Genomic DNA, 26,176 nt, shown 5'->3' with positions numbered 1-26,176 from the left:
AACTGGTGCTGGAGAGAAAAACTGGGGGAGGGGGGCGGAGCAGCGAAAGCTCCTACAAGTCTGGAGCCGGCAGGGCGTGGCGGCGGGGAACCTGGTTTTCCCGGGGAGCGCGGCGAGGCGGGGAGCCCGGGTGGAGACCCCGCAGAGCCGCGGGAGCCCGCGCAGCCCCGGGGTCGGGGGGGACGGCGCCAGCCTCGGCCGCAGCACCGCCCCCGCCGGGCACCAGCCGGGCAGCAGCCGGGCAGCAGCCGGGGCGCGGGGCGCGGGGCGCGGGGGGCGCAGCTCGTCGGCTTCCCGCGGGCCCCGGGCGTCCGTCTGCGCTGGGCCCCCGCCTCCCCCCGCCTCCCCCCGCCTCCCCCCGCCGGCCTCGGGGCGGGTCCCTGCCGCCCGCACCTGCCCCCGTGGGCGGAGCGCGGCGGCGACAGCGCGGCCCCAGCCTCCGCCGCCCGCGCGGGCCCCGCGGCTCCCGACACCGCCGCCCACCCTGCCCGCGCCCGCCCGCCGCCCGCCGCCTCCCGGGCCCGCGGTCCGTCCCTCCGCCCGCGCTCCGGACTCCAGGCCCCGCCGCGCTCGCCGCCGCCGCCCGGAGCCGCCGCCCCGCGCCATGGAGCCCGCCGCGGGCAGCGAGCGCCGCAGCCCCCCGGGCCCCGCGTCCCCGGCCGCCGCCCCCGGCCCCGGCCCCGGCCCCGGCCCCCGCCCCGGCCCCCGCCCCGGCCCCCGCCCGCTCAGCCACCCCGCGCGGGAGCCGCCGAAGCCCGAGGAGGAGCGGCAGCTGCGGATCAGCGAGAGCGGCCAGTTCAGCGACGGGCTGGAGGATCGAGGTGAGCGCACGGCCGCGCGGCCCCGGACCCGGCCCCGGCCCCGGCCCCGACCCCGACCCCGGACCTCGGGGACTGGACCTCGGGGACCGGAGCTCGGGGACTGGACCTCGGGGACCGGACCTCGGGGACTGGACCTCGGGGACCGGAGCTCGGGGACTGGACCTCGGGGACTGGAGCTCGGGCACCGGACCTCGGGGACTGGACCTCGGGGACCGGAGCTCGGGGACTGGACCTCGGGGACTGGAGCTCGGGGACCGGACCTCGGGGACCGGACCTCGGGGACTGGACCTCGGGGACCGGAGCTCGGGGACTGGACCTCGGGGACTGGAGCTCGGGGACTGGACCTCGGGGACCGGAGCTCGGGCACCGGACCTCGGGGACTGGACCTCGGGGACTGGAGCTCGGGCACCGGACCTCGGGGACTGGAGCTCGGGGACTGGAGCTCGGGGACTGGAGCTCGGGGACTGGAGCTCGGGGACCGGACCTCGGGAACCCGGACCTCGGGCACCGAGGGGGACCACCCTGCCCCAGCCCCCGGCCCCCTGTCCCCGGCCCTCGGGCACCCGGCCCCTGCCCCGACCCCGGCTCTCGGGAACCCGTCCCCGGCCCCGCCCCCGGCCCGCCTTGCCCTCCGCAGGTGCTCGGGGCTCGGGGCTCGGGGCGCGGGGCGCGGGGCGCGGGCGCGGGCGCGGGGCCGGGGCTTCCCCGGAGGGCGAGGCGAAGCGAGGCGAGGCGAGGCGCGCGGCAGCCCCAGCCCCCGAGGCGGGCGGCGCCCGGTGGAAAAGTTTGCGGGAGGCTCGTCTTGCTCGGGCTCCCGGGGCGCTGCGGGCGGGCTCCGCTCCCCTGGAAGCGCCCCGGTCCCAGCCCCCGGGCCCCGGCGGCTCCCCGGGGGACCCCCGTCCGCGGCCCGAGCCCGCAGGGGACCCGCTGTGGCGAGGCCCGGGCCCGGGGGTGTGGGCCGCCACCTCCGCGGTCCGAGACCCTGAGCGCACGTGTCCGCGCCCCGGATGCCCCCTGGGGACCCGGCCCGGACCCCGCGGAGGCCCCCGCCCCGCCCCCCGCCACACCCCTGCCCCGTGGGCGGCCGCGGCCCGCGGAGAGGGTCCCCCGGGCGTGGAGGCAGCCGCGGTCGCGGCCCCGTCTAGACCTCCGCGGCCGCTCTCGGAGTCCGAATTCGGACCGGGCCCCTCCAGCAAGGGCCGTTCGGGTTGAAGCCGGTGCGAGGCCGAAGCGGGGCCCTTGCAGCCGGGCGGGCCCTGGAGCGGGAGCCGGCTCCGCGCCGCTCCGCCCCCTCTTCTTGGAAGCCTTGTTTTGTTGGCTCTGGTGGATTTTTGTATTTTAGTCTTAGCAGGTTTTCGGTCCTATTCTTAGTATCTCCTGTACATTTTTATTCCGGTTTAGTGTTTCGATGCACGATCTCTTTCCTCTATAGAAATCTTAAAACTGTAGCATGTGAAATAGAATGACATGGAAACAGCAACCCCGGGAACCGGCGGGGACGGCCGGGGAGGACCGGAGCTCCTCCAGTTGCAACGAGTTCTGCACCTATGTTGCGGCTTCTCCTCCCATTGCAACATAACTAGATACTACTATAGAGCCGAGGATGGGTGACATCACAGGCACCCCTACGAAACCTATTAGGTTTCCAGGTTTAGAGGGTTTAACAGAACCTCTTAGTTCTATTCTATGTCACGTTAATCACCTTTTCCTCTGCAACCAATATTGTCGGGTCTAAAGATTTTTCTATTGAAGAAAGACAGAACTCTGGACTGAGCTGATTTTTGTAGCATTGCAGGTCGTTTGTCAAAGCTGGCCTATTTCTCCCCACCCCACAAACCGATGGGAGGGAAGAAAGTGCTGGGGGAGTTGATATTTAGCATCGTTCTGTAGCTCATGCTCAAGTGTAAAAAGCCCTTCTGAATTAATTCTTAGGGTTATTTTTCACTGGTCAACTGAATTTCATTTTCCATTATATGATAGCATGAAAGCATTCACTGTTCATAAACTGTCACTGTGTGAAAGCACTGCATATCACACACAGCCTCTCTGTTAGGATGAACCCTGTCCTCCAAAGAACCCTGTGCCGAGTGGCATTGAAAGCTGAAAGTCAGTGTGACATTCTTTTGTTTGACCTATTGCTGACAACGAAGAGGTAATGACGAATAAATCATCTTTATTAAATAGATCAGGTTACCTGGGGAGCCTTATTATAATATTTTGTGCGTGTGTTAGTTTTTCTTACGGGGCTGCATCTTTCCAGTATCGATTTTTTTTTTTTTTTTTCTTTTATCGCCTGGGAATGATTCGACTGCAGGTACCTTTTTCCTAATGGTGAGAGGATTTGGGGAGGAAGAAGCTGAAGCGGTTGCCTGCTGTGCATCTCTCCATCACGCCTGGCTTGCTTTTTTCCTAGGCCTAAATACCTATAGGGTGTGTGTGGGGTCAGTACCCTGGATGTGTGTCTATATTTGGCCTTTTTTCTTGTCCTCAGTTCCTTTTGAGCTATTAAAACTGGTTACAGACTGCGTCTAACTCCCATCAAAGGCAGGTATTATGATCTAGTGTTTTAGGACTTTAAAGATATTTTCCCCTTAGAAGTGATGGGGGCTGCTTCCTAGAAACCTAGCTAGCTGATAATGCAGTGCCATTTGGCTGAGCCTTGTGGTCAGGGAGCAAGAGTTCTGTAGTCTAAGGCTTTTGGGGATTAACACCCCAAAAAGAAGTCATGTTTATCTTGGATCTTTCCACCTCCTCCCTTTTTTATATCCACCTTTCTCTATACAAGGGTTTTCTCATCATCCTGCCCTAAGCCCCAAGTAGGCTTACAGTGTTACATGTTTCTGCATTTCTGACTAACATCCTATCTAATATCCCCTTCCTTCAGAAAATCCAAGTGTGACTATTAGGAGAAAGCAATTGGAACTAATGCCTTACTAGCATGGAAATGACGGATGGCTTCAACTTAACCACATGTATTTGCATTCCCTCCTCTACCCAAATAATAACTTATCAGTCTTCCATTCATACAACTGTTCTGCTTACTGATGTCAGGCCCAGATTACAGATAGGTGGAATTTGAGGTTAGAAATCTGAATGTGGAGGCCCACTTTGTTTAGGGAGGGACACAGCCCTCCATGCAAATGTGTGGCCTTCCTTAGTTTCTCTAGGCTGGGCTGCCTTCTACTTCTGAAGCACAGCTTCCTGTCAACTTTAGGAATTCTAGGGATGCCTGGGTGGCTCAGTGGTTGGACATCCGCCTTTGGCTCCAGGTGTTGATCCCGGGGTCCTGGGATCAAGTCCTGGAATTGAGTCCTGCATTGGGCTCCCCACAGGGAGTCTGCTTGTGTCTCTGCCTCTCTCTGTGTCTCTCATGAATAAATAAATGAAATATTAAAAAAAAAAAAACTTTAGGAATTCTCATCATTGGTTGTGAGTACACATGAAGCCAATGTGGAGGCCGAGGTAGAGGCACCTGTATGTGGACCACTCATTTAGGAGTCATTTGTGGGTCTTTGTAGGTGGTCATACTCTCCTTTGAGAAGGGGGATGTTTTCCATTCTTGGTATTGGCTGGAGTTTTAGAAAGGAAAAAAAGAAACAGGTAATAAGCAAAGATTGGACAGAGACAGGAAAGGTCCTGCCTTCTTGGATGGTCTTCACATTACATTTACCCCTGTTTTTTAAATTTAAAATCTTTCATGGGACACACACACACACACACACACGCACGATCAGGTCTGGAGAAGAACCACCAGTCCTGCTGCTTAGAGGACTCAGGTATCCTCTTAGTGGGGCAGTCCAACCCATGTGAGCGGACACCCCAAATTCCTTCATGAGTGTGCTGGTCCAGAGTGGGGTGAGGCATGTAGTGGTCTGTGTGGTCAGGACCAGTCACGTCCCTGTAAACAGCTGGTGTTGGAAGGAAAAAAAATAAACGTTATGTGGCAGAATGAAAAACCCAGATCATTGTCCTTTCTCCTAGAAAATTAAATCTGCTTCTGAAAGGAATCTTGTTTTTACCCCCAGTGGATAAACCTCTTGAGATTGTTGCTGTCAAAATACGCAGCAAATGAACTGCTTATTTGAGTCAGTAGTTACATGTTACAGCTTCACTTCTCCTGAAAATCAATTGGCCAGAATGAAAGGAAGATTTTTATATCATTTGGGAAAAAGAAAATAAATGATTGGGAGGGTGTGGGGCCAGCTCGTTCTAGGTTGACTTAAACAGGAGACAAGGCTGATTGTTGTTGAAAATTTGAATGGGATGTTGTTTGGTGGCTAGAGAAAAAGTAGACAAAGGGACAGAAACAGGTGGACGAAAGGATTTTAATTTGAAATCACGTGTACCAAAGGCAGAATGTGACAAGAGAGAAGGTTTTTCTTTTTTCATCCAAGTACATTTATTAAAGAAGATTTGGGGAGATTTTTACAGTGAGGTGATGGGGACGTGATTATACCTACCTTTTGCAATCTCATCTACCTTCTGATTCTATGCAAATCTATGGGTTTTGATTATTTAAAAACCTCTGGGCTATAGTCTGGGTTTGCTAAGCAGCCTCCTCGAAGTTTCCTCTTGCTTCTTTTAGGACGTGTTGAGGGTCCTTGAGTCTGGGTAGGAAATGGAACTGAGAAGTTTTAACAGGGTCCTTGTTATAATTTTTGAAGAGGAGGCAGTTTTTGGCTGCCAGAGGCTGAGCATGGTGCCCATTTGGTCAGATGGGATGACATCTTGTACGTGATGTGCCAGGTGTGATATGTGGCATGATGTGTGGTATTTTACAAATGGGTGCCCGAGCTTTGACTACCAGTTTCTTTGTCATTTGGAGCTGGCCTGATGATGCTGCTCCACCTCTGAAAGATAGGCTGTGGGCTCTTTAGCCCAAGATGGTATCATCAGCTCCTGTCAATAGAGAATGCATGATTGACAATTTGGTTCTTCATGCAACTAAGAGATGCCATATATGATCTATTTTCAAAGGAGAAGAAAAAAATAGAAATCAGGGTCATGCTGAAGATGTCTTGATCCTCCACCCAAGGCAAGTGGAGTTTCGGCATTGCCTCTAAGACATTAGGAATTTCAGTTGGTGACATGGACTCTCAATGTTGAAAGCACTGGAGACAGAAATCAAACCTTTCTTGCACTTGGCCTAGCCCAGAAGGCTACCCCCGGTTTTATCAAGTTTCCCTCCCTTTAATAATCTGAGAATTGTTGGCCCTATGTTTGGTACAAAGCGATGCATACTATTGAGCCGAAAGGAGGGAAGAAAATGTGGCATGTAATTGAGGCCTGGCGGGTGTCACTGGTTGTGATTGAAGAGAAGTCCCCCTCCTCCTCCTGTTAACTGTTGAGGGGAGCAATGAGGGGGTATTTGGAGGGGGTATTTGCGTTCCCTGACTCTTGCTTTGGGTGAAGCCTCTTTTCACCAAGTTGTGGCCACTGCTGCAAATCAATGCCTGTAGCTCAGGAGCCAGAATGCCCTGCTGAATGTGGGCTAATTGTGCTGTTTTCCTAATGGAAGGGGCTTGTTAGAGCACCCCCTACACAGCTGAGTTAATACCAGGGACAGGGGATGACAGGTCAAGGTCCAGTGAGCGACGCTATGGGGACTTTCTAGAGTACAGGCGCTTTCACCCTGCAGGAATAAATGCCCCACGTAGCCAGAGCCTATGATTTTTCAAGAGGTGCCAGAAGGCCCGATTGCTGTATGAACTCTCCTAATCATTAGGACACAGTTGGGCCAAACAAAACACATCTTGGCCCACGAGCCTGTCTGTTTGCCGTCCTCGGATAAGAAAGTGTAGCTCTGGCTGTGGGTTTCTTAATAAGGAAATGTCTAACTTCCTTTCCTCCTTGTTTTTGCCAGGCTTACTAGAAAGTAGCACTCGACTCAAACCTCATGAAGCCCAGAACTACAGAAAGAAGGCCTTGTGGGTCTCCTGGTTCTCCATTATTGTCACACTGGCCCTGGCGGTGGCTGCTTTTAGTAAGTCTCCGGAGTCCTGCCGGTCAATACGCGGTGCTGCTGTCTTATTCTCTGACTCCTGTGGGATGTGCTTTTGCTTTTAGTTGACTATTATTGATGAGAATTTTTTTTTTTTTTTTTAGATGGTGGGAGAGCCATGGCACTCATAAATTAGTAAAATAGCTTCTCTTCTCTGCAGAGGGAAGAGGTGGTTAAGGAGAAATGGGGAGGGAGCCTGGGAGCCGTGGCTCTCAGCAGGACTCGGGTTTGTGGAAGTGGACTCTGGCCACCAGCTGAATAGGGGATATATCCTCTCGGTGGATGCCTTCAGCTTGGGCTGACAAGTGACAAATCTATATCCTTGAGATTTGTATTTTGAGCCTAATGCTGCCGGATGAGTGCAATATTGCAGTACATCCCCCCACCCCCCACCTTCCAATTATATCTGTGGAAGGTTTGGGTGAAAATCATGTGCACCTTTTAATGAAAGAGAAATGGGAGGGTCCTCTGTCAGTTTTCAGTGGCACGGGAAACAAAAATATTTATTACAATCAAGAAAAACTAAGATAATTGAACACTTTGTGCCTATGGATAATCTACTTTCTGTCTATGGATAATCCCGTTTGGGTGTTAGCAAGCCCTCTTACACGCATTTTCTCAGCTAATACTTGCAGCCTAAAGAAATGTGCATGTGCTATTTATTCTTATTAATCGTGCAGTGGTTTCTAAGCTTAAGCAAGGACATTAAGCTTCATCTTAACCTTGGTAGAAACCACGGTGTTTTTTTTTTTTTTTTTTTATGCTGGGGCAAAGAGGAATATATCTTGTGGATTTTGTGATTAATTCATTACCTTAACAGAAAGATCTATATTCTTAGTGAGAAGTAGCATGCAAGATGTCTCATGTGACATTCCTCAGAGTGGGAGAAGAAAGGGCTGTGTCTGCTGGAAGATACTGCTCTGTGTGTGTTTAAAATTCTATTCTGCACAGTTAGACCTGCTGCTGGAAGTTGGTGTTGGCTCCCAAGAGGGAATATTAGAATTTGACCAAATGCTCCCTGCAAAACTAGGCATATATTACTTGACACAATTTATATTGGAAACATTGTGCCATATCTTGGCTCTAGAAAAAAGCCAAACATTTAGAAGCAGAGTGTAATGCATTTCAGAGTATAAACATTTACCAGCGAGCCAGAAATCTAATCAGAAGAAACTCTGATTCCTGAAAATAGCTCTTCCTTCCTCTTGCCTCCTCTTCTTTATGCTGAAACAAGAATAACAAATCCGATTGATGTCCCTGGAGGGTAATTCAGTTGTGGTGGCTGGTGGTGGGCTCTGGATCAGACACCATCATTTACATATGTAAAGAAAGAGGACTGGAATGAGGGGTGGTGATTTACCAACGGAATAATAGTTGTCGGTGGGCCTAATAGAGCTGTTATGATTTTATCTTGTGGGTGTTTGAATGAGGACGCAAATGTGAAGAAATACTGAACAAGCCTTTCCTTTGGGAGAATAATACTACATTTGATGTACTTAATCTCATAATAGGAAAGAATTATGAGGAAATGTTGGTTTCATATGTTATGCCCGACCAGTTGGGTTATCTTAAATTTTGTTCCATTTCCTTTAATAGGAAAAGCCTGTTGCATAATGCGTATGGAATTAGAACGTCATTTTGTGAAAAGGGTTTTCTTTGTCTTTAAAAATGATTTTACCCCTTTAGCAAGTATTTGATTTAAATACTCTAAAGTCTTGCCTGTAAAATGTTGACATGGGCCTATAATATCATGATCTGTGTGACTTTCTATAATATGATTTATTTCCCAAGTTGGCTTCAAGTTCAACCAAAAAATGTAGGAGTTACGTTTTCCCCTACGTTAACTATGAAGAGTAGCTTTATTGTGTGTGTGTATTTCATGTTTTAAACCTTTATGGTGGTCTCTGGCTGTGTTGTTTAGGGTTGTCCCTTTTACCTTTTAGGTTCCTAAGTAAATTTGTAATATGAAATATTTAAAACCCTTTTCAAAGCATCATTTATATATTGGCAGACTTTTGTGCAGTCTTTTTCATAGTTTTAACTGGACAGAGGATCAAATACAGATTAGGCAATATAAGCTGACTTTGAAATTATGTTTAAATTAGTATCTAAAGGAAAATGGTATGTTTTGGGAATGGCAATGAATATATTATTGAAAAATTGTCACAAAGACTCCCCCAGTCTTACTGTCTAGGGAGGTGGTTGACAGAGATGTGGGATGAAATGGGATAGGCTGGTTTGGTGAACACTTGTGCCATCCAAGGAAATGGTTAGCTTGGACCACTTTGTCTTTTTTTTTTTTTCTCTCTTAAATTTAAATTCAGTTGGGCAACATATAGCACATTATTAGTTTCAGATGTAGTGTTCAGTAATTTGTCAGTTGCGTATAAAACCCAGTGCTCTGGTGTTATGCTATGTGTTGGGCAAATCGAACGCCAATAAAAAATATGCAAAAAACCAAACCAAACCAAACCAAAAAACCGAGTGCTCATCACAGCACCTGCCTTAATAGCCATCACCTAATAACCCTATCCCCTCCAGCAACCCTCAGCTTGTTTCCTATAGTTAAGAGTCTCTCAGGGTTTTTCTCCCTCTCTGATGACTTCCCATTTAGTTTTTCCCTCCCTTCCCCCCATTTAGTCTTTATAAAGGGAATTGCCCTTTAAATTACTACCTGTGATGCTTGGAGATAGCAGCTGAGTCCTTGCAGTGTGTGTGTATGTGTGTGTGTGTGTGTGTTGGCAGGGGCTGATAATCATGGCGAGGAGAAGATCATATTGATCATTACGTCTTGCCACTGCTAGATGGTGAGCTCTGGGAGGAAGGAGGAGCATCCATTCTTGCATGCAATCCGTGTGCAAGATTGTTGAATAAATGAATCGAGAGATTTTTAAAGATCGATCCTTCCTTCCTTCCTTCCTTCCTTCCTTCCTTCCTTCCTTCCTTCCTTTATTCCTGGTTAGGTGGAAGGAAAATATTTATTAGAAAAAAAATATTTGATCCAAAGGTTTATTTACGTATCAGGCTTAGAGCTCATGTCTTTTACAAACAATTGAAGAATTTTTGAGGCAATCGCGTCGTCTTTATGGCATTCTCTTGCTGAGGGCAGCATCTGGGAGCCACACCTGCCAGGGTCAGGTGGAGTTTCTGTCATCTACTTACCTGCCATTTTCTATGTTATCATGGATGCTGATTTTTGCTGAACGTCTTCTAAAGAAATGCTGTTGTCTTTTTTTGTATTTGGAAAGGAGGGTGATGGATTGTGTGAATTGTAGGGATGCTGCTTTTCTCAGTCAACAGGAGGGTTCATATTTTTTACATAGGGTGTACGTTGGAAATAAAGACTCCCCCTTCCACCTCCTGTAGGCTTCCAGGTAATCAGGTATACTGTGTTTTTTCAGATTAGTAATTCTTAAAAGACATAATGACCAAATGAGCTTCGGTCAGTATAACTGAGTTGTCCGTGATAAATCAGGGGTGTAGGTAACTGTGACATTCACATGTCTGAAAAATTAAGTGAACTTTCAAAGATTAGGACCTGAAAGTGTTTTGAAAAGAATATGTGCTTTGAAAGGGATATGAACCATTTCAGACAATACTTGGTAAAATAGCGATTTTGGACTTGTTAAAAATGCTGATATAAAACCAGATGGTAATACATCTTGAATATTGCGGAGAGAGTCCTAGTTTGGTTTTAAAATTGGTTCTGTTTATAATCGGTAGGCAGCATGGAAAATGGCAATCATGTTATGAACAAACCTTAAAAAAAGTCTATTTTAATAATACATCTAGAAAGAGAACAGAAGTTCTGTTTCAAAACTCAGAGTTTTGACATTATTAATGTCCTTGTTAGAATGATTTAGGAAAACGCATTCTGATTCTTTTTTGAGGTTTGAATGAGAGCAAGTTAATTTTTAGTCACTCAATACATGCTCTGTGGGAAATGAAGATATATTTGAAACATTCTCAGGGGAAAGAAAACCTTTCCTAAGATACATAGCTCCGTTAAATTAAAAAAAAAAAAAAAAAGGTACTCCAAATGAAGATCTTCTCAGAGAAAGCTCACTCAAAAATTTAGTGAATCAATAGATTTAAGAATCAGAAAAAGTTTTTGAAAGGGATGGTTTTCTTTTTGAATGTGGGGAATTTAATTAAAAAAGAGTATATTTTAAAATTAGCATAAACTCTTATCCCTTAAAAATTGATAGACTAAATGTACTTAATTCTCTTTATTTTTAAATCGTGCGGACAAGAGCTGAGAGAGAAATAAGATGAAATCACCTCAGTGTTCCATAAACTCAACAAAGCGCATGTGAGAACTTTCTTGGGTAATCTCTCAGTTGGCATACCATGACCCTTGAGAGTGACATCTGAATAGTGACTGTGTCCAAAAAGGTCTGGCCTGACCTGGCCTTCGCCCCTCCTCACCCTTCTCAGACACCTCAACTTTTCCTCAGGGCTGGAGAGTCCGTCTTTCGGCCAAGCTCATCTCCTCACAGGTCTGCGCGCGGTTGACTCCTCCCGGAGGCGTCCCAGCCACACAGACTGGACGCCCCCGCCCCTCCCTGGGACTGGCTTTACCCACCACACAAATTGTGCCCCCACCTGTGTTAGATAATGGCAGATGTGAGGCCTTCGTCTTTTGTGCTGCGCCCCTTAAACAGGCACCTCACGTTCTGGTCACAGAATGATCCTTTGTGCTGTTGGCTTGGCTGGTTTTGTTTTTTTTATCGATAAAAGCAGTATATGCTCATTATAAAAGGTCATGAGACCAGAGATACAGAGTGCACATCTCTGTGCCATCCTAAATTCTTTCTTGCCCAATTCCTGCTCCCGTGGACGAGCTTTGGTGCCAGCGCCTCGTATCTTCTTCGGGGTATTTTCTGTGCACTTCCAGGCCCAGGGAGACGCACCTTCTCTGGTTGCTACTTATGTCAGCTGCGACGTCTTATCCTTGCTGGTCTTGGAGTTAGCACGGGCCTCTTCACAGGCTGCTGTTTTCACAGCTTTGTGTGAAGTGGATTTGATGTGGAGAACCTTCAGGAGCAACTTCCCAACCACCGTCTGGCTGCCACTGCCGAGGCGGGTGACGCGGTGAGGAGGATGTGGGCAGGAAGTCTGGGAGCCACATCCTGGGGGTGTTCAGTGGGATAACTTGCTTCCGTAGGTGTGTTGGCCGGATGATGACCGTGGACGCTGCTGCCGAGGGGTGGGAACCAGGAGGGGAGAGCACCCCAAAACGCGCCGGGACCTCATCCTGACAGTGCTCCCCGGCTCCCAGTGCTCTGGGGTCCTCCGTACCCCTCATGATCGCGCCTTCGAGGGCTCCATGCCCTGTCACCTCCATCCCCTGCACTGCTAGCACATGGAATGGGGAGTGGCGTTTCAGTCAGCTCCTGTGGCTTTCCAGGGGGCTCTGGTGGTCTCGGCCTCGCCTCCCTGGCTGGACGCTTCTCCTCTCATCTCCTAGCTTCCTGCCGCTCCCTCCATGCTCCAGGCTCCCTGTGGTTCCCCAAGCCCCACAGCCTGCTCTGCCCCTGCCCTTTGATACCCTCGGTCCCTGACCCCCTTGCTTTCCTGGCCAACTTGCACTTGCCCCTCCAAATTGAGATGGAAGACCTACCTCTTCCAGGAAGCCTTCCCAGGCCCTCTGTGCTGAAGTAGGTCTCCCGGCCTCCCGTAGTCCCGCAGGCCTCCATCAGTCAGAAACTTGGCACAACACTTGAACTGTTGAATTACTGCTCCACAACAGTGCGCCCTCCTCAAAGGCAGGGCCTCTGTCTTCCCCAGCCTGTATTCTCTGCCCCAGCACAGTTGACACTCAGACGCCGGTAGACTGGCCTCATTTCGCGCTCTCCCTGAGCTGAGCTGAGGCCACCGCGGCTGCCGTATGTTTGCAGATAAAGATCTCATTAAAACGAATAGTGGCTTTTTTTTTAAAGTGAATGGAAATAAGAGGGACACCTTTAGTTTTGTAGGTGGTGGGGATGCCAGAGCCCATTGTCTCCTCCCCCCACATCTCCTCTGCCGCCTCTTGGATGGACGGGCCTCCCTTGCTGCTGTTAAGAGAGCACCTCTTTCCCAGACGCCTCTGCTCGCAGTGGGCTGCTCTTTCGAGCCAGGAGCGGAGGACGGGTCTCAGCAGCTGCCTGCTTGTCTTCTCTCTCTTGGCATTCTGCACACAGCATTTAATGAAAAGCGTGGCTAGGGTCACAGGGGGTGTCCTTGAGTAGTAGCTGGGGAGCTGGACTTGGGCCCAGTGGATCCCTGCCCCTGCTCCCTGGGGCCCCGGGTTCCACTCGGATACAGCCAGTGCTCTGGGGGGACGTTTGGGAGGGCTTTTCCCATTGCCTCTCAGTCGCTCTGTAGTCATCATTGGTGAGCCAGGTGGACAAGAAGGGATTATCTGGTCTGCCTGTGTTCCAGGGCTGTGGTTTCATCCTCGGGGAGGTGCCTCTGGAAGGTGCATTTCTGGCGTAGCTGTTCCAGATGGGAAATTATTTTCTGATGCCCTGTCTCCAAGGCCTGAAGTGCAGGTGGATTGGGATTGGGAAATTCCAGAGGAAGCCAGAGCAATACAGAAAACTCTTCTGCCCGCAGGAAAGGAGCCCATTCCTCTCTTTCCACCATCTTCCACGGCGAACCGTGCATCCTCCCAGCTAGTGAATGTGTTCATCCGGTCCTTACTGAGTGCCTGCGGGCGAAGCACAGTCTGCTGTGCTAGACGATGCAGAAGACATTAGGAAGAAGGACAGTCCATGTCCCCTCCAAGAGTTCAGGTCCAAAGGGATGATGAATCCTATAGATGACAGGGCAGTGGGGTAGGACAGATTAGGATAGATAACCTGAAACCTGCTCACTCCCCCCGCCCCACATTAGATAGAGTGCTCAAGAAAGGACCCAACTGACCTGTTAGAGAAAGAGCAGTCTACAACCCTGGAATCCCCTTGCTCCCCAAAAAGCATGAGGTGAAAATCTGAGCTATCAATACAGAATAAGGTGTTCCCCTGACGTGGGAGTGTGTGAAGGTTGCGGGACTCAGTCAGAGGGGCTTGGGTGATGATGTCACCTGGGGCTGGGACATAGTGGCAGAAGTTTGAAGACCCCATCTGCAGACATATTCACATTCTGAGGTACTGGGGGTTAGGTCATCAACATTGGATTTGGTGGTATTGCGGAGGACATGATTGGGAGTTGGTGGAAGAAGGACACAATTTGACCTGAAACAATGGCTTTGGCCAGCCCAGGTAGGTAGAGGAAACTAACATCTCAGAGTAGAGTAAGTGCATGGGAAGACTTTACCTTCAGCGAAAGGGTGGATCATGAGAAGCTTACCCACCAAGAAGACAGTGAGGAAGGTTGTCTCAGCCTAGCTCTTTGTGGAGTAAGGGTTGTGGGGGGGGGGTGGGACCCTTCCACTAGAATTCACAACCACAAGACTGACTTCATATAAATTTGTGTTTGGAATTTTCACAGGTCACTTTACTGGGAAATAGACTCAGATTGAGATTTACTGCAGGAGGTGTATTGGGGGTGGGGGCCGGAGGAGGTTGTCAGTAATAACGCATGAAAGGGGGCAAGGGAAAACAGGATGGGGCTGAGTAGGAAGTTGGATTTCCATGCTCTTGCCTTGTTGGCTTTCCCCATAGGGACTAGAAGCTGGGATGGCCCTTCATTTGTCCAGCCGAAGCAGGGGGACTGGACCAGTCATTGGTGTGGGCTGCCCCAGGGAGACATGGAACCTTGGGAGAGGACAGTTCAGGAGAAGCTGTGGGCCATCAGCAACCCTCACTCTTGACATCTGGGGGAATGAGTACCCAGGTCTTGAGGGAGGATCTAGGACATAGGCTGTGGTGTTCCCTATAGGAGTTTGTATGACCCACTTAGCCAAGGAACCCTCAAGCTGAGACACGACATGGGTGTGGTCTGAGGTTGGAAATGCTCTGGAGTGTCCGTAAGAAGCACATACAGAACCTCAACCAAGTCCCAGCGGTGTCTCATGGATGTCATAGCGTGTCTCCCCCGAAGATGAGCTCACAGTCTGTCATTGGAAAGCTCCTGGGAACAGGTCTGCGGGACTGAGAGCCATTCAGGCAGCTTGATTACAAGTCAAATTCCAGTTGAGAGAATTACCTGACAAATACTCTCTCCCCTCTATTTCTCCCTTATCTCTCTCTCAACAACCATTTTACTTCTTCTAGTTGACTTATTTACTTCTACAGTTGATCGTTGAACAACATGGATTTGAACTCCATGGGCCCACTTATATGCAGATTTTTAAAATGAGAAATACAGTACTATGAACACATTTTCTCTTACAATTTTCATAATAAGGTTTTTCTTTTCTCTAACTTATTTTATAAGATTAAAGTATATAACACATGTAACGTATAAAATATGTGTTAATGGACTATTTTTGTTAGTGGTAAGCCTTCTGATCAAGGGGAGGCTATTATTAGTAGTTAAGTTTTGGGGGAATCAAAAGCTAGTGTGGATTTTTGACTGTGTGGTGGGTGAGTATCCTTGACCCCCCCACCTTCACCGCCCCCCCCAGAGTTGTTCAAGGGTCAACTGTTTATGGATAAATAACAGGATTCTGGATTTTTTTTTTCCTTAGCCATTATTTATTGACTTACCACCACAACAGAAGATAATCTACTCTGCTACCCTCTTCCAGGCCCCACACAAACATGCTGACTTTCTGAGTTCTTATCCTTGGGTATGAGTCCTACTTTGCATTATTATGACTATATAAATCCTGCTCACTGAGCCATATGGTGAGGAATGCTTACTTCTTGCCTGCCCTATTTTTTTCCCTCTGATTTTAATGTTTTATTTATTCCTGTGTTTGCTTTTCTCTGAATCTATTTCTTAATAAAGTCTAATTCAGCATTTCTATCCCAACTTCATCTTCTTTGTGGTATTTTCAGATGCAGAGATTACTCTGTCATTTGCTTCTTCAAGAAATCGCTCCGAGCCAGTTGACATCCTCAGATTCGTTCTGGTTGCCCTTTCTAGGATTGCCTGCGATTCACCACCTCTTTGGGCATTCCCTTTATCTGTCTCCTCTGAGTTTCCTGTCTCCTGTCTTCTCTGGTTTATATCCCTTGGGAGGGAACACATCTTCTCCTAGCTCCCTGGGAAAGAGCACATGGGAGGTGAAGCTTTCAAGCCTGAAATGTCGTTAATATATCCTGACACTTGATTGATGGCTAAATAGAAACTTCTCAGTAGGAGATAATGTTCCTTAAGAGTTTTAAAGGTTTTGCTCCATTCTGGTGTTAGTATTAAAGTCCTAAACTATCGTAAATCCTAATCCTTTGCCTGAGACTCACTGCAGTGTTTTTTTTTTTTCTGTGTTTTTTTTTTTTAACAAGTATCCCCAGTTTTGTTTTCTTTGCATTTGCTCCATTTTCTGGGAAACTGACTCAACTTTACATTCCTACCTTTCCATTGAACTTTCCATTCTTATTGTCAAATTCTGTTTTAAATTGTCAGAGTGTTCCTTTTAAAAGTTACCCAACTCTTGTCTTTTTTTTTTTTTTTTTTTAAGATTTTATTTATTTATTCATGAGAGACACACACACAGAGGCAGAGACACAGGCAGAGAGAGAAGCAGGCTCCGTGCAGGGAGCCCGACGTGGGGCTCGATCCCTGGACTCCAGGGTCATGCCCTGGGCCGAAGGCAGGCGCTAAACTGCTGAGCCACCCAGGCGTCCCCAACTCTTGTCTTATTGACCTTTTCATATATCTTGTCTTTCTGAGAAACTATAGACGACAGTTTGAAAAAAATCTTTTCTCTTTCTTATGTTGTCTTCCTCTAAGAGTCACCCCCCGCCCCCTCCAGTTTGCCTTGGTTTCATCATTCATTTAGGGAGGGGTCCTGTGAAAAGTGATCCTTGATACTCTGCTCATGGTGACAGTGAGTATTCAACTGACTGGAGCTCTGAGCATGTGATGGCTTTTTACTGTAGAGTGAGATGGTTGGACTGTTTCGTTGGAGTTTCTGGTTTAATACTTTTAGATCCATCCTCTTGGGCTGCCCACGTTGCCCAGAGAAGGGCCTCCTGATCTGCCTGGAATTGTGAACGCCTGCCTGACTGCCTGAATTTTGGGAGCTGTGTTGGACAGTAGGATTGGGATCTCAGCATTCTACTTGAAATTCTTAACTTTGTCTGCTATTTTCAGTTTGATTTTCCTCCTACCTTTAGCTAAGCCTGGCATCTTTCACATAAGAAGCTATCATACCTCATCCAGGGGGTAAACCTCCAGTCATCTGATAGGAGAGTTGGGGGTGGGGGAAGGGTATTGCCCTTCTGTGCAGAGTTGGAGAGGGACTCTGGAGAACTGCTTTTTCAACAGGCCTTGAACTAATCACACTATTTTCAGCCTTCTCTTTTTTTCGTTACATTGTGCTACCAATTCTCAGTTTTCTGGGTGTCCTGAGGTGTAAATTGGGTTGCCTTTTTTCTTTCACAGGGCTGTCTTAGGAATTTGCTTTTTGGAGTCTGTTAAATCAATTACTACTTGCCCATATGTTTTCTAGCTGCTAAAAATAGTTCTTGTTGCCTCTTCCATCTTCTTTTTCTAATGAGTTTTCTTTAAAAAAATCCCTCTACTCTTAGTTTAGCGGGTGTTTTAGAGGAAGCAAAAGTAAACGTGAGGAACCATGCTGCCACATTTCTCTTGAAATGTTAAACAGAGCAATTTGTAATGAAAAATATAGTAAGCGAATCAGCAACCAATGAGACATAGTGAACCAAAATACAGTCTCAGGAACTTAACCAGAACATAGTACAAAGTGATACTTCCCTTTCATATTTTCTATTCAAGAGACATGGGAGATAGGAAAAGTTCCAATAGAAACAAATAAGAATTCCAAAAGCAGAGAAGAGGAAATAGAGACTTACAAGTATCTGGGACTGTTTCAGAGTTTATGGGAAGGATGGAATACATACTTCTCAAGGATGGAATACATACTTTTCAGAGCCATTGAAGGAGAAATAAATTGGGAACCTGTCCCTATCCTGTAGACAGCTGAAATTAAAAAAAAAAAAAAAAAAAAAAAAAGGTGACACAGAAAAAACAAAATAAAATGTAGAAATAAATCCAAACATTTCAGTAGTTAAAAAAAGTATAAATGGATTAAATCCAAAAGGTTAAAACCAGACTAGATTGGATTTTAAAATCTAGCTTTATCCTGTTAATAGGAGATAAATTGGAAATATAAGGTAACAATGGCTTGAGTAGAGGGATAGAAAAAGCAAGTTGGTGTAGTTACATTAATAAGGAAAAATAGACTTGAAGAAAAAAGCATTGTTAGGCATAAAGGGTGTAACTGTATAAACAAAAGGGTCAATCCATCCTGGAGAGAAAACTTTTGTGAGTTTGTATGCACCAGAAAAGCTCCAAAGCACTCAACCAAAAATTGATAGAGTTAGAGATAAAAATGAACAAATAATCATAACGGTAGACTTTATTGTATCTTTTTACTAGCTGATAATTAACAGGATAAAAATTAGTGAAATGTTGAAAATTTGATTTCTGTAATTCAATGTTTTTCAAACATTTTTGACTGCTATCCATAGTGAGAAATGTGTATGTGGCTTAGTATAAATGAACTTCTGTGTGTGTGTATACTAGATGTTGTCATATGTAAGCTTTTGATTATAACATGCAACATGATTTTTTGTGCCACTAGGAAATTTTTTAAAAATGCTACCATTGAGGGATCTCTGGGTGGCTCAGAGGTTTAGCACTTGCCTTTGGCTCAGGGTGTGATCCCGGAGTCCCAGGATCGAGTGCCGCATCAGGCTCCCTGCATGGAGCCTGCTTCTGTCTCTGCCTGTGTCTCTGCTTCTCTCTCTGTGTCTCTCAAGAATAAATAAACAAAATCCTTAAAAAAAAGAAAAAAGTGCTACCATTGAACTATATCATGCTATTCACTGTGTGACTGACCTGATGTCAGAGGTGTTAAAATTAGAGAAAAAGTGTGTACTATGATCACTTTTCCTTTTATTTAAAAAAGTGGTGGTTGCAACCTATCAAATTGATTTTATGCTCCACTAGTGGGTTTTAACTTTTAGTTTGAAAAGCACTGATCAATATAGCATACATTCAACAAATATATTTTAATATCATGGAACATTTATAAAAGGTGACCACTTTGAAGGTCAGAAAGAAAGGTTCATCAAATTACTAAGATGGGTATTTTATAGACTGTATTTTCTATCTATGATGCAATGATCATTTGAAATCAAATATGCTAAAATAACACTATGTATATCACGATTTATGTTGGGAAATTGAAGAACACGTTTCTAAGTATTTCAAGGGAGAAAAGTTTTATTAAATAATAAAATATATTTTGAATTTAAAATGAGAAACTGAAAATTGGTGAGCAAAACTTTAAAACACGAGGCCAAGAGGAAAACAGTAATCCAAGGTAGACGGAAGGAAGCAAATAATACATTTAAGAGTACAAACGAAAGAGAAAGATACAATAGAGTCAACAAAACTAAAAGCTATTCAAGAATAATAAAATAAGCTAAACTCTCGTAAGACTGATCATAGAAGAAAAGCAACGAATGAAAAGTAATTAGAAATTAAATGAAGTACATAATTAAATAAAATTAGAGAATCAGACTAATATAGTTTTATGTCTATAAATTTGAAAATTTAGGTGAATTGCATACTTTCATAGAATAATAATCTGCCAAGATTGTCTCATGGGAAAAAAATGCCCCAAAATGCTTGATTTAAACAGTTAATATAGGCCAACGGCTCTTAACCGGGTCTGGTTTTGCATCCCCTTCCATTCCCAGGGGACTTCTGTCAATGTGAGGAGATGTTTTTGATTGTCACAACTTGAGGTAGAGATGCTACTGGCATCTGGTTGGCGGAGGCTGGGTTGCTGCTAACCATCCTACAATGTACAGGACAGGCTCCCACAACAAAGAGTTATCTGGCCCAAAATGTCAGCAGTGCTGAGGTTGAGGAATTGATCCAGGCCAACATGGTTTTAAAGGTGCTTTTTATGAATATTCAAGGATCAGGATAATCCTAACCTCATGTACCCTTTCCAAAGCAAAAGAAGGAAAGCTTCCTACATCATTCTGAGACTAGTACTAACTTGATACCCAAGCCAAAGATAATAGGGAAGAATTTATAGATCAGTATCCTTCATACAGATGCAAAAATCTTAAATAAGATATTAGCAAACTGAATCTCTCTGTTTATGTAACAGACAAAACAATAAATAAATAGCCGTGATTAGCACGTTGTGTTTGTTTTAGGAATGCAAGAATGGTGTAATTGGCATATTATATCCTTCACCATGTTTGTAAGCGAAGAGGAAAAATTTTGGCATCTCTTAGTAAATATGCAACATGTATTTGATAGAATTCAAGGCAAGATAGAAACTTGAAGCAAACTAAGAAAAGGGAATTGTTTGAATCTGATATTTTCTAACCTAAAACATCAACAGTTGTTAAGTCATAAATATTAGAAGCAGTCCCTTAAAATCGGACAAGAATGCCTGCTATTACCACTTATCCTCAAAGTTATTCTTGGAGTCCTAGTATTGTAAGGAAGGGAAAGGAATAAAGGTATATGGAATGGAGAGGGAAGAAAAGTAACCATTACTCATGGATATTATAGTCTGCTCTACATCGAAAAGCCTAGGAAATCTGTAGGCACTACTAGGAGAAACAAATTTCAGCAAGGTTAATGTGGATGGATAGAAGTTTAATATACAAAAATCAATTGTGTTCTATAATGGCAACACAGAAGTAAACCTTTTAATTTTTATAAGGATACTATTTCTTATAGTAAACAAGGAATAAATTTATGTACAATTCCTAAACAAAGTGTAAACGTACTTGTCAAAACTTTGAAAACTAGAGTAGTTGAGATTATGATATTTTTTTGAGACCAAGGAAGTTGGTTCTAATAGACCAATGAAGTTGAATAGGGTGCCTCACATATCCAGAAATTTGATATGTGAGAGACGTAGCATTGCATATCACACATCAGGGAAGACAATGATGATACTGGAACAATTGACTGTGTAGAAAAAAAACTACAATAAAACACATTAGTGAATTTAACATCAGTAAATATGCATCCAGAAAGTAGACATTAGTAAATTTAACATCAGTAAATATACACCCAGAAAGTAGACATCATTCAATTTAACGACAAGCATACTAAGACCATTGAGCATGAGAAAACCCATATAAAACAAAAGATAAGCTTCTGACTGGGTGAAGATATTTGCAAAACATGCCACTTTTATATGTTTAAGGAGATAAACGGATTACTGACAGCACTTTTGTTTATAATGGCAAAAAACCTAGGAGAGAGACAGATGGCCATTAATAGGAGATTTAATAAATTATAGGGTCTTAGTGTCTTAATATAGTGGAGCTAGATATAGTTGGTCTATGTATAAAGTTTTCAGCTCTATCAGACCCAGTGTACCCTTTTTATAACCAGTATTTTATACCAATTTTACTATCTTCAAATGAACTTTTATCAATACATACCCTTTATAAAAACGGTATTACATCCCAAATACAATATAATGGAGATATCAAAGCAAGGTAATTATAAAGAAAATAGTGTATATTTAAATCTATAAATATTTGTTTTGATGATATTGTTAGGTACAACTGAGTAGTTAGTTGCTTACACCTTTATATAATGAGGAAGTTGGGATCTTAAGAAAAGAGTCCGAGTGTACTGTTGACATTTTCCTTTGTGTGACATTTTGAAATATGGGCTAAACAGGTATACTGGTATACATATGTCACATCATGCATGTGACAGCTGCAAGAACAGATTGATATGAGTGGTTTGTATTGTGTGTTGAGTACCTGGAGTGGAGTTGCCATTGGTTATATTGGTGAATTAGTTTATAACTCTCTGTAAAGGTCTGAATAAAACCAAACACACTCTTCTCTTGATTTACTTGGTAGTTACACTCCTGGACAAAATCGGTGTATATTTAAAACTATGCAAAACAGGGACACCTGGGTGGCTCACTGGTTGAGCATATGCCGTTGGCTCTGGGCGTGATCCTGGGGTCCTGGGACCGAATCCTGCATCAGGTTCCTTGCAGGGAGCCTGCTTCTCCCTCTGCCTGTGTCTCTGCCTCTATCTGTGTGGCTCTCATGAATAAATAAATAAAATCTTTAAAAAAATAAATAAAACTATGCAATACAAATCAAACTCTCCTGTTAAGGTAAAACAGAGTTGAGATCTAGGGTCACATAAATTTTCACCTAAATGAGTACGTCATGGGTTATCTGAGAGCCCTGCAGGACAAGAGAAAATTCTTCATGGTAGAGGACTCTCTTGGAAATTTTAGGATATTGAGATTCCTGGCTCCCTCCTACCTGCTAAATACCATGATCACCCTAGTCCCAAGTTGTAACAACCAATAACAGCCCTGCAGATTTCCAACATGCCCACTTAGGCTCTAGTACTGCTTCATTGAGAACCACCAAAGTAGGTAGTACTTCTGACTGGGAGGGATCTGAAAAACAATGCTGAGGAATAAAACAGTTGTAAGACCCTATTGATAATGAAACCTTAACAAACATGACATTGCTTGTGGACACATAAGTAGAGAATAACATTGATCATAGGAATGATAAGCTAAACTGAGGATGGTGAATGTCTTGAGGCAGTGAAGACAAGGCATCAATGAAGGAGATACAGAAGGCTACAATCCTAACGGTGATGTTTGTAAAAACAAAAACAAAACCCCAACCATTTCTGGAGCAAATATGCAAAGTGTTAAGATTTGTCAAAACTAGGTGGAGAATATACTGGTGTTGGTTTTTTTTTTTTTTTTTTTAGGTCATTATATGCCTTAAAAACCTTATAGAATAATCTCAAGTGAAGCAACAAAGCAAAGAGATGAGTAAGATAAATGTCAAATGGTTACCATTGTATCTAAACCTTTATGTGATAATACCTTTTGTTCTCTCCCCCAGTAGAGTTGGCTACTGTCTCTTAATTCCTTGCTGAGTCAGTAACCCTTTCTTCCGCCACCCTCCTACCCTTTTCCCACAGCATCTAATTTGAAATATATAATATCCTTTTACTCAAAGTTTATATCAATAAGGCAATCAGGGGACATATTCTTCTTTTCACATACTCTTTACAATGCTTTCCCCCTTTTTAAAAACAGTATATAGCCTCATCAGATCACATTACGCACTCTGCTGCTTTCCTTATAACTATCACTTAGCCCTAGTTCCACAGGTTAATATATTTTTAATAATCATGGCCAGTTGTTATACTGATGCTTAATTTCAGCTACTTATCCACTAGATTCCTCAGAGTTCACAGAAACCATATTTCTTGAGCTCTTGCATGTTTATATGTTTTTTTCCTGTGGTCTTTATACTTGAAGGAGATTTTGGCAATGTAAAATCCTTGGTTCACATTTTTTCCTCCAAGAGGAGAAATATCTTAAGAATATTACACTGTTGCCTGTGGCATAAAGCACGGCTGTCAATGTTTACTGACCGGTTTTTTGTTTCTCTTAAAAGTGACTTGATCTTTTTCTTAGATATCCAAATAATTTTTTCTTCTTTTTCCTTCCTTAATGTCTGAGAGTTTTACCAAACAATGTCTTGGTGATGGCTGTTTTGGATTAACTTTTCCCAGGTATAAGGTATAGTTTCATGTCTTTCTATTCCAGAGAAGTTTTATTGCATCTATTATAGTTTTTAGTATTTGTTTGGTTCTGTTGCTTTGGTTTTACACCTTAGGAGTTTCTGGTATATGTGTGTTGGATCTTCCTTGTCTTTCATCTCTTTCTGTTCATTTTCCTCAAATCTTTCATTTTGAGTTTAAGGATTTTCCTCCTTTCCATCATTAGCTCTTTAAAAGTAGTACTATATTTTTGCTCCTCTCTTTTTTCTAGTTTTATATTCGTTGCTGAATTGCACATTTTCCTTTGGTTTTAAGCCTTTCTGAGTTCTTTTATCTTTCCCTCAATGTTTTATTTCTCCAGTCACACATTTGTGAAATTTAATTTCTGATTTATATGTATATTTCCATACATGTATTATTTTCTTCATTTCTTCTTGCTTTGAGAAACTGTGTTACAGTATACATCAGTTTTGTAAGCATATTTTTCTCGGTGTGTGCTCATCATATATAGGGACATCTTTCTCCTTTTTTTTCTTTTTAATTGTGTAGTATCTGAGTTGGATCTTCTTTTGTTAATACTGTTTAAGAGAAATGAGTCTTGTATTCTTACAAGGAGAGGTAAGTCTGAAGAGCTTTTTGAGCATGATGGCTTTGGAACTCTTTTCTCTCCCTTTTTTTTCACAGAGTAATTAAAAAATATGGCCTCTTTTTTTTTTTTTTTTTTTTTGGTTCTGCCTTCTGTTCTTTGGTTTTGCTCCTTTTCCCTATTTTCCATTATGAGCGTGCTTTCTTTGGTCCCAATTGTCTCTGGCCTATTCAGTTTGGATTTTACTTTTACTAATTTCTTTTCAGTTTTGGGAATCTGTCCTAGAAGGGAGTTTGTTTTGTGAGTTCAGGGTACACAGACGGCTTCAGCACCATCAGACTGCCGCTCCTGTGTACGTGACTACAGATTGAAGCTTGTAAAACTTTCTATCATTTTTGGCTGCTTTTCTCAGATTGACCTGTTCATTCCAGTAATCATCTATTTATTTGGGGTTTCTTCCCTTCCCTCTGCTTCTTTCTGAACATTGCTGGTGGTATACAGGTTAGTGTCATATTTTGTTTTGTGGCAATGCTGTCCACCTAAGTTTTGTTGTAAATGTTTGAGTTCTTGATTTTTGTATCCTAGTTTTCTCTGATGTTTTAATGGGAATTCAGGGAGATTAAAAAAAATTCACCACCATTTCTATTTTTTCCAGAAAATCTTGGATTTTGTCTCTTAACTTGATACCTTTCCCATTATGCCTTTATTTATCCAGAGAGGTTTCTAGCTTTCCTGTTAATAGCAATTACAGACATAGTAGCAGTTTTAGGTGACAAGTCGATTTATTTGGTGAAGTACATTTTCAAAATGGAGACTTTTTACTATTTTTTTGAGAAAGAATATGTGCCTATATAGTCATTTTGTGACAGTTTGGATCTGATCCCAGGTTATTCTTTGGTGCAAATGAAGAGATATAGTATCAGAACTGAATAGATATTTATCATGGAGCTATTGATGTACCAGGCTCCTGAAAGCAGAAGCTTAAACTTTACATGACCCATAAAGAGAGCATTCTTAGGGAATGATTTTTAAATGACAAAGGATAGCTATTTTTTGTTCTAAACAAGGACAGATGTGATTTATTTCTGGTGAAATAAGAATAAGTTCTTAGTTATAAGTAAATCTCATTACCTTTAAGTGATAAAGTCACTATTATAATGACATTTGTCCTCTAGTTGTCCAATATTTTCATTGCCACAGGGTGCTGGAAAAGTTGCCTTTTTCCAGATACCAGCATGTCTAAATTGCCATCACTGAGATTCTTAACTCTGTTTAGGTGAATTCGAAGGGTCCTCCAGCCTTGTTTGAATATATTTAGTATTGGGAATTCTAGTAATTCGTGAGATCCAGTTTATGTTGTCCAATCTGAAGTTAGTATATTTATTTATTTATTTATTTATTTATTTATTTATTTATTAAAGATTTTATTTATTCATGAGACACACACACACACAGAGAGAGAGAGAGAGAGAGAGAGGCAGAGGGAGAAGCAGGCTCCATGCTGGGAGCCTGATGTGGGACTTGATCCCGGGTTTCCAGGATCACATCCTGGGCTGAAAGCGGCGCTAAACGCTGAACCACCCGGGCTGCCCCTGAAGTTAATATTTTTTAATGGTCAGCTGGAATTTGCCTTTTTCTAACTATTGCTTCTTAGTAATTTTTTTTTTTTTTTTTAGCTAATGCTTATAAGCACACACATGTCGGGCACTGTGCTAAGGACTCTATGTATGTGATTACACTTAATTCTCACAAGAGCACTCTGAGATGGCATTGTCATCCCATATTTGTAGATGGAGACTTTTTCTTTTCTTTTTTGAGAGAGAGAGGGCATGCACAAGCCGGGGTAGGAGGTAGGTAGGGGCAGAGGCAGAGGGAGAGGGAGAGTTGCCAGACTGTGAGACATGAATTCTTGTTTTTTTTTTTTAAGATTTTATTTATTTATTCATGAGAGACACACACACACACACACACAGAGGCAGAGACACAATCAGAGGGAGAAGCAGGCTCCACACAGGGAGCCCGGCGTGGGACTTGATCCTGGGTCTCCAGGATCACGCCCTGGGCTGAGGCGGCGCTAAACCACTGAGCCTCCCGGGTTGC

At 44.3% G+C, this 26,176-nt stretch overlaps 1 protein-coding gene across 1 annotated transcript in view; it reads left to right on the top strand.

Moving 5' to 3' along the window:
* The first annotated feature begins 604 nt into the window (after positions 1-604).
* The window catches only part of TMEM163 (transmembrane protein 163), a 224,680-nt gene continuing 199,108 nt past the window's right edge, over positions 605-26,176 (top strand). The window contains exons 1-2 of the mRNA XM_072789244.1: positions 605-821; positions 6,685-6,804. Of these exons, the coding sequence (XP_072645345.1) occupies positions 605-821; positions 6,685-6,804 (337 nt within the window). The remainder of the gene's footprint in view (positions 822-6,684; positions 6,805-26,176) is intronic.

The sequence above is a fragment of the Canis lupus genome, chromosome 20, assembly GCF_048164855.1.
Source record: "Canis lupus baileyi chromosome 20, mCanLup2.hap1, whole genome shotgun sequence".
NCBI classification, from domain to species: Eukaryota; Metazoa; Chordata; class Mammalia; order Carnivora; family Canidae; genus Canis; species Canis lupus.
Note: the sequence above shows the minus strand (reverse complement) of the source record. Positions and strands in the feature narration are given on the sequence as shown.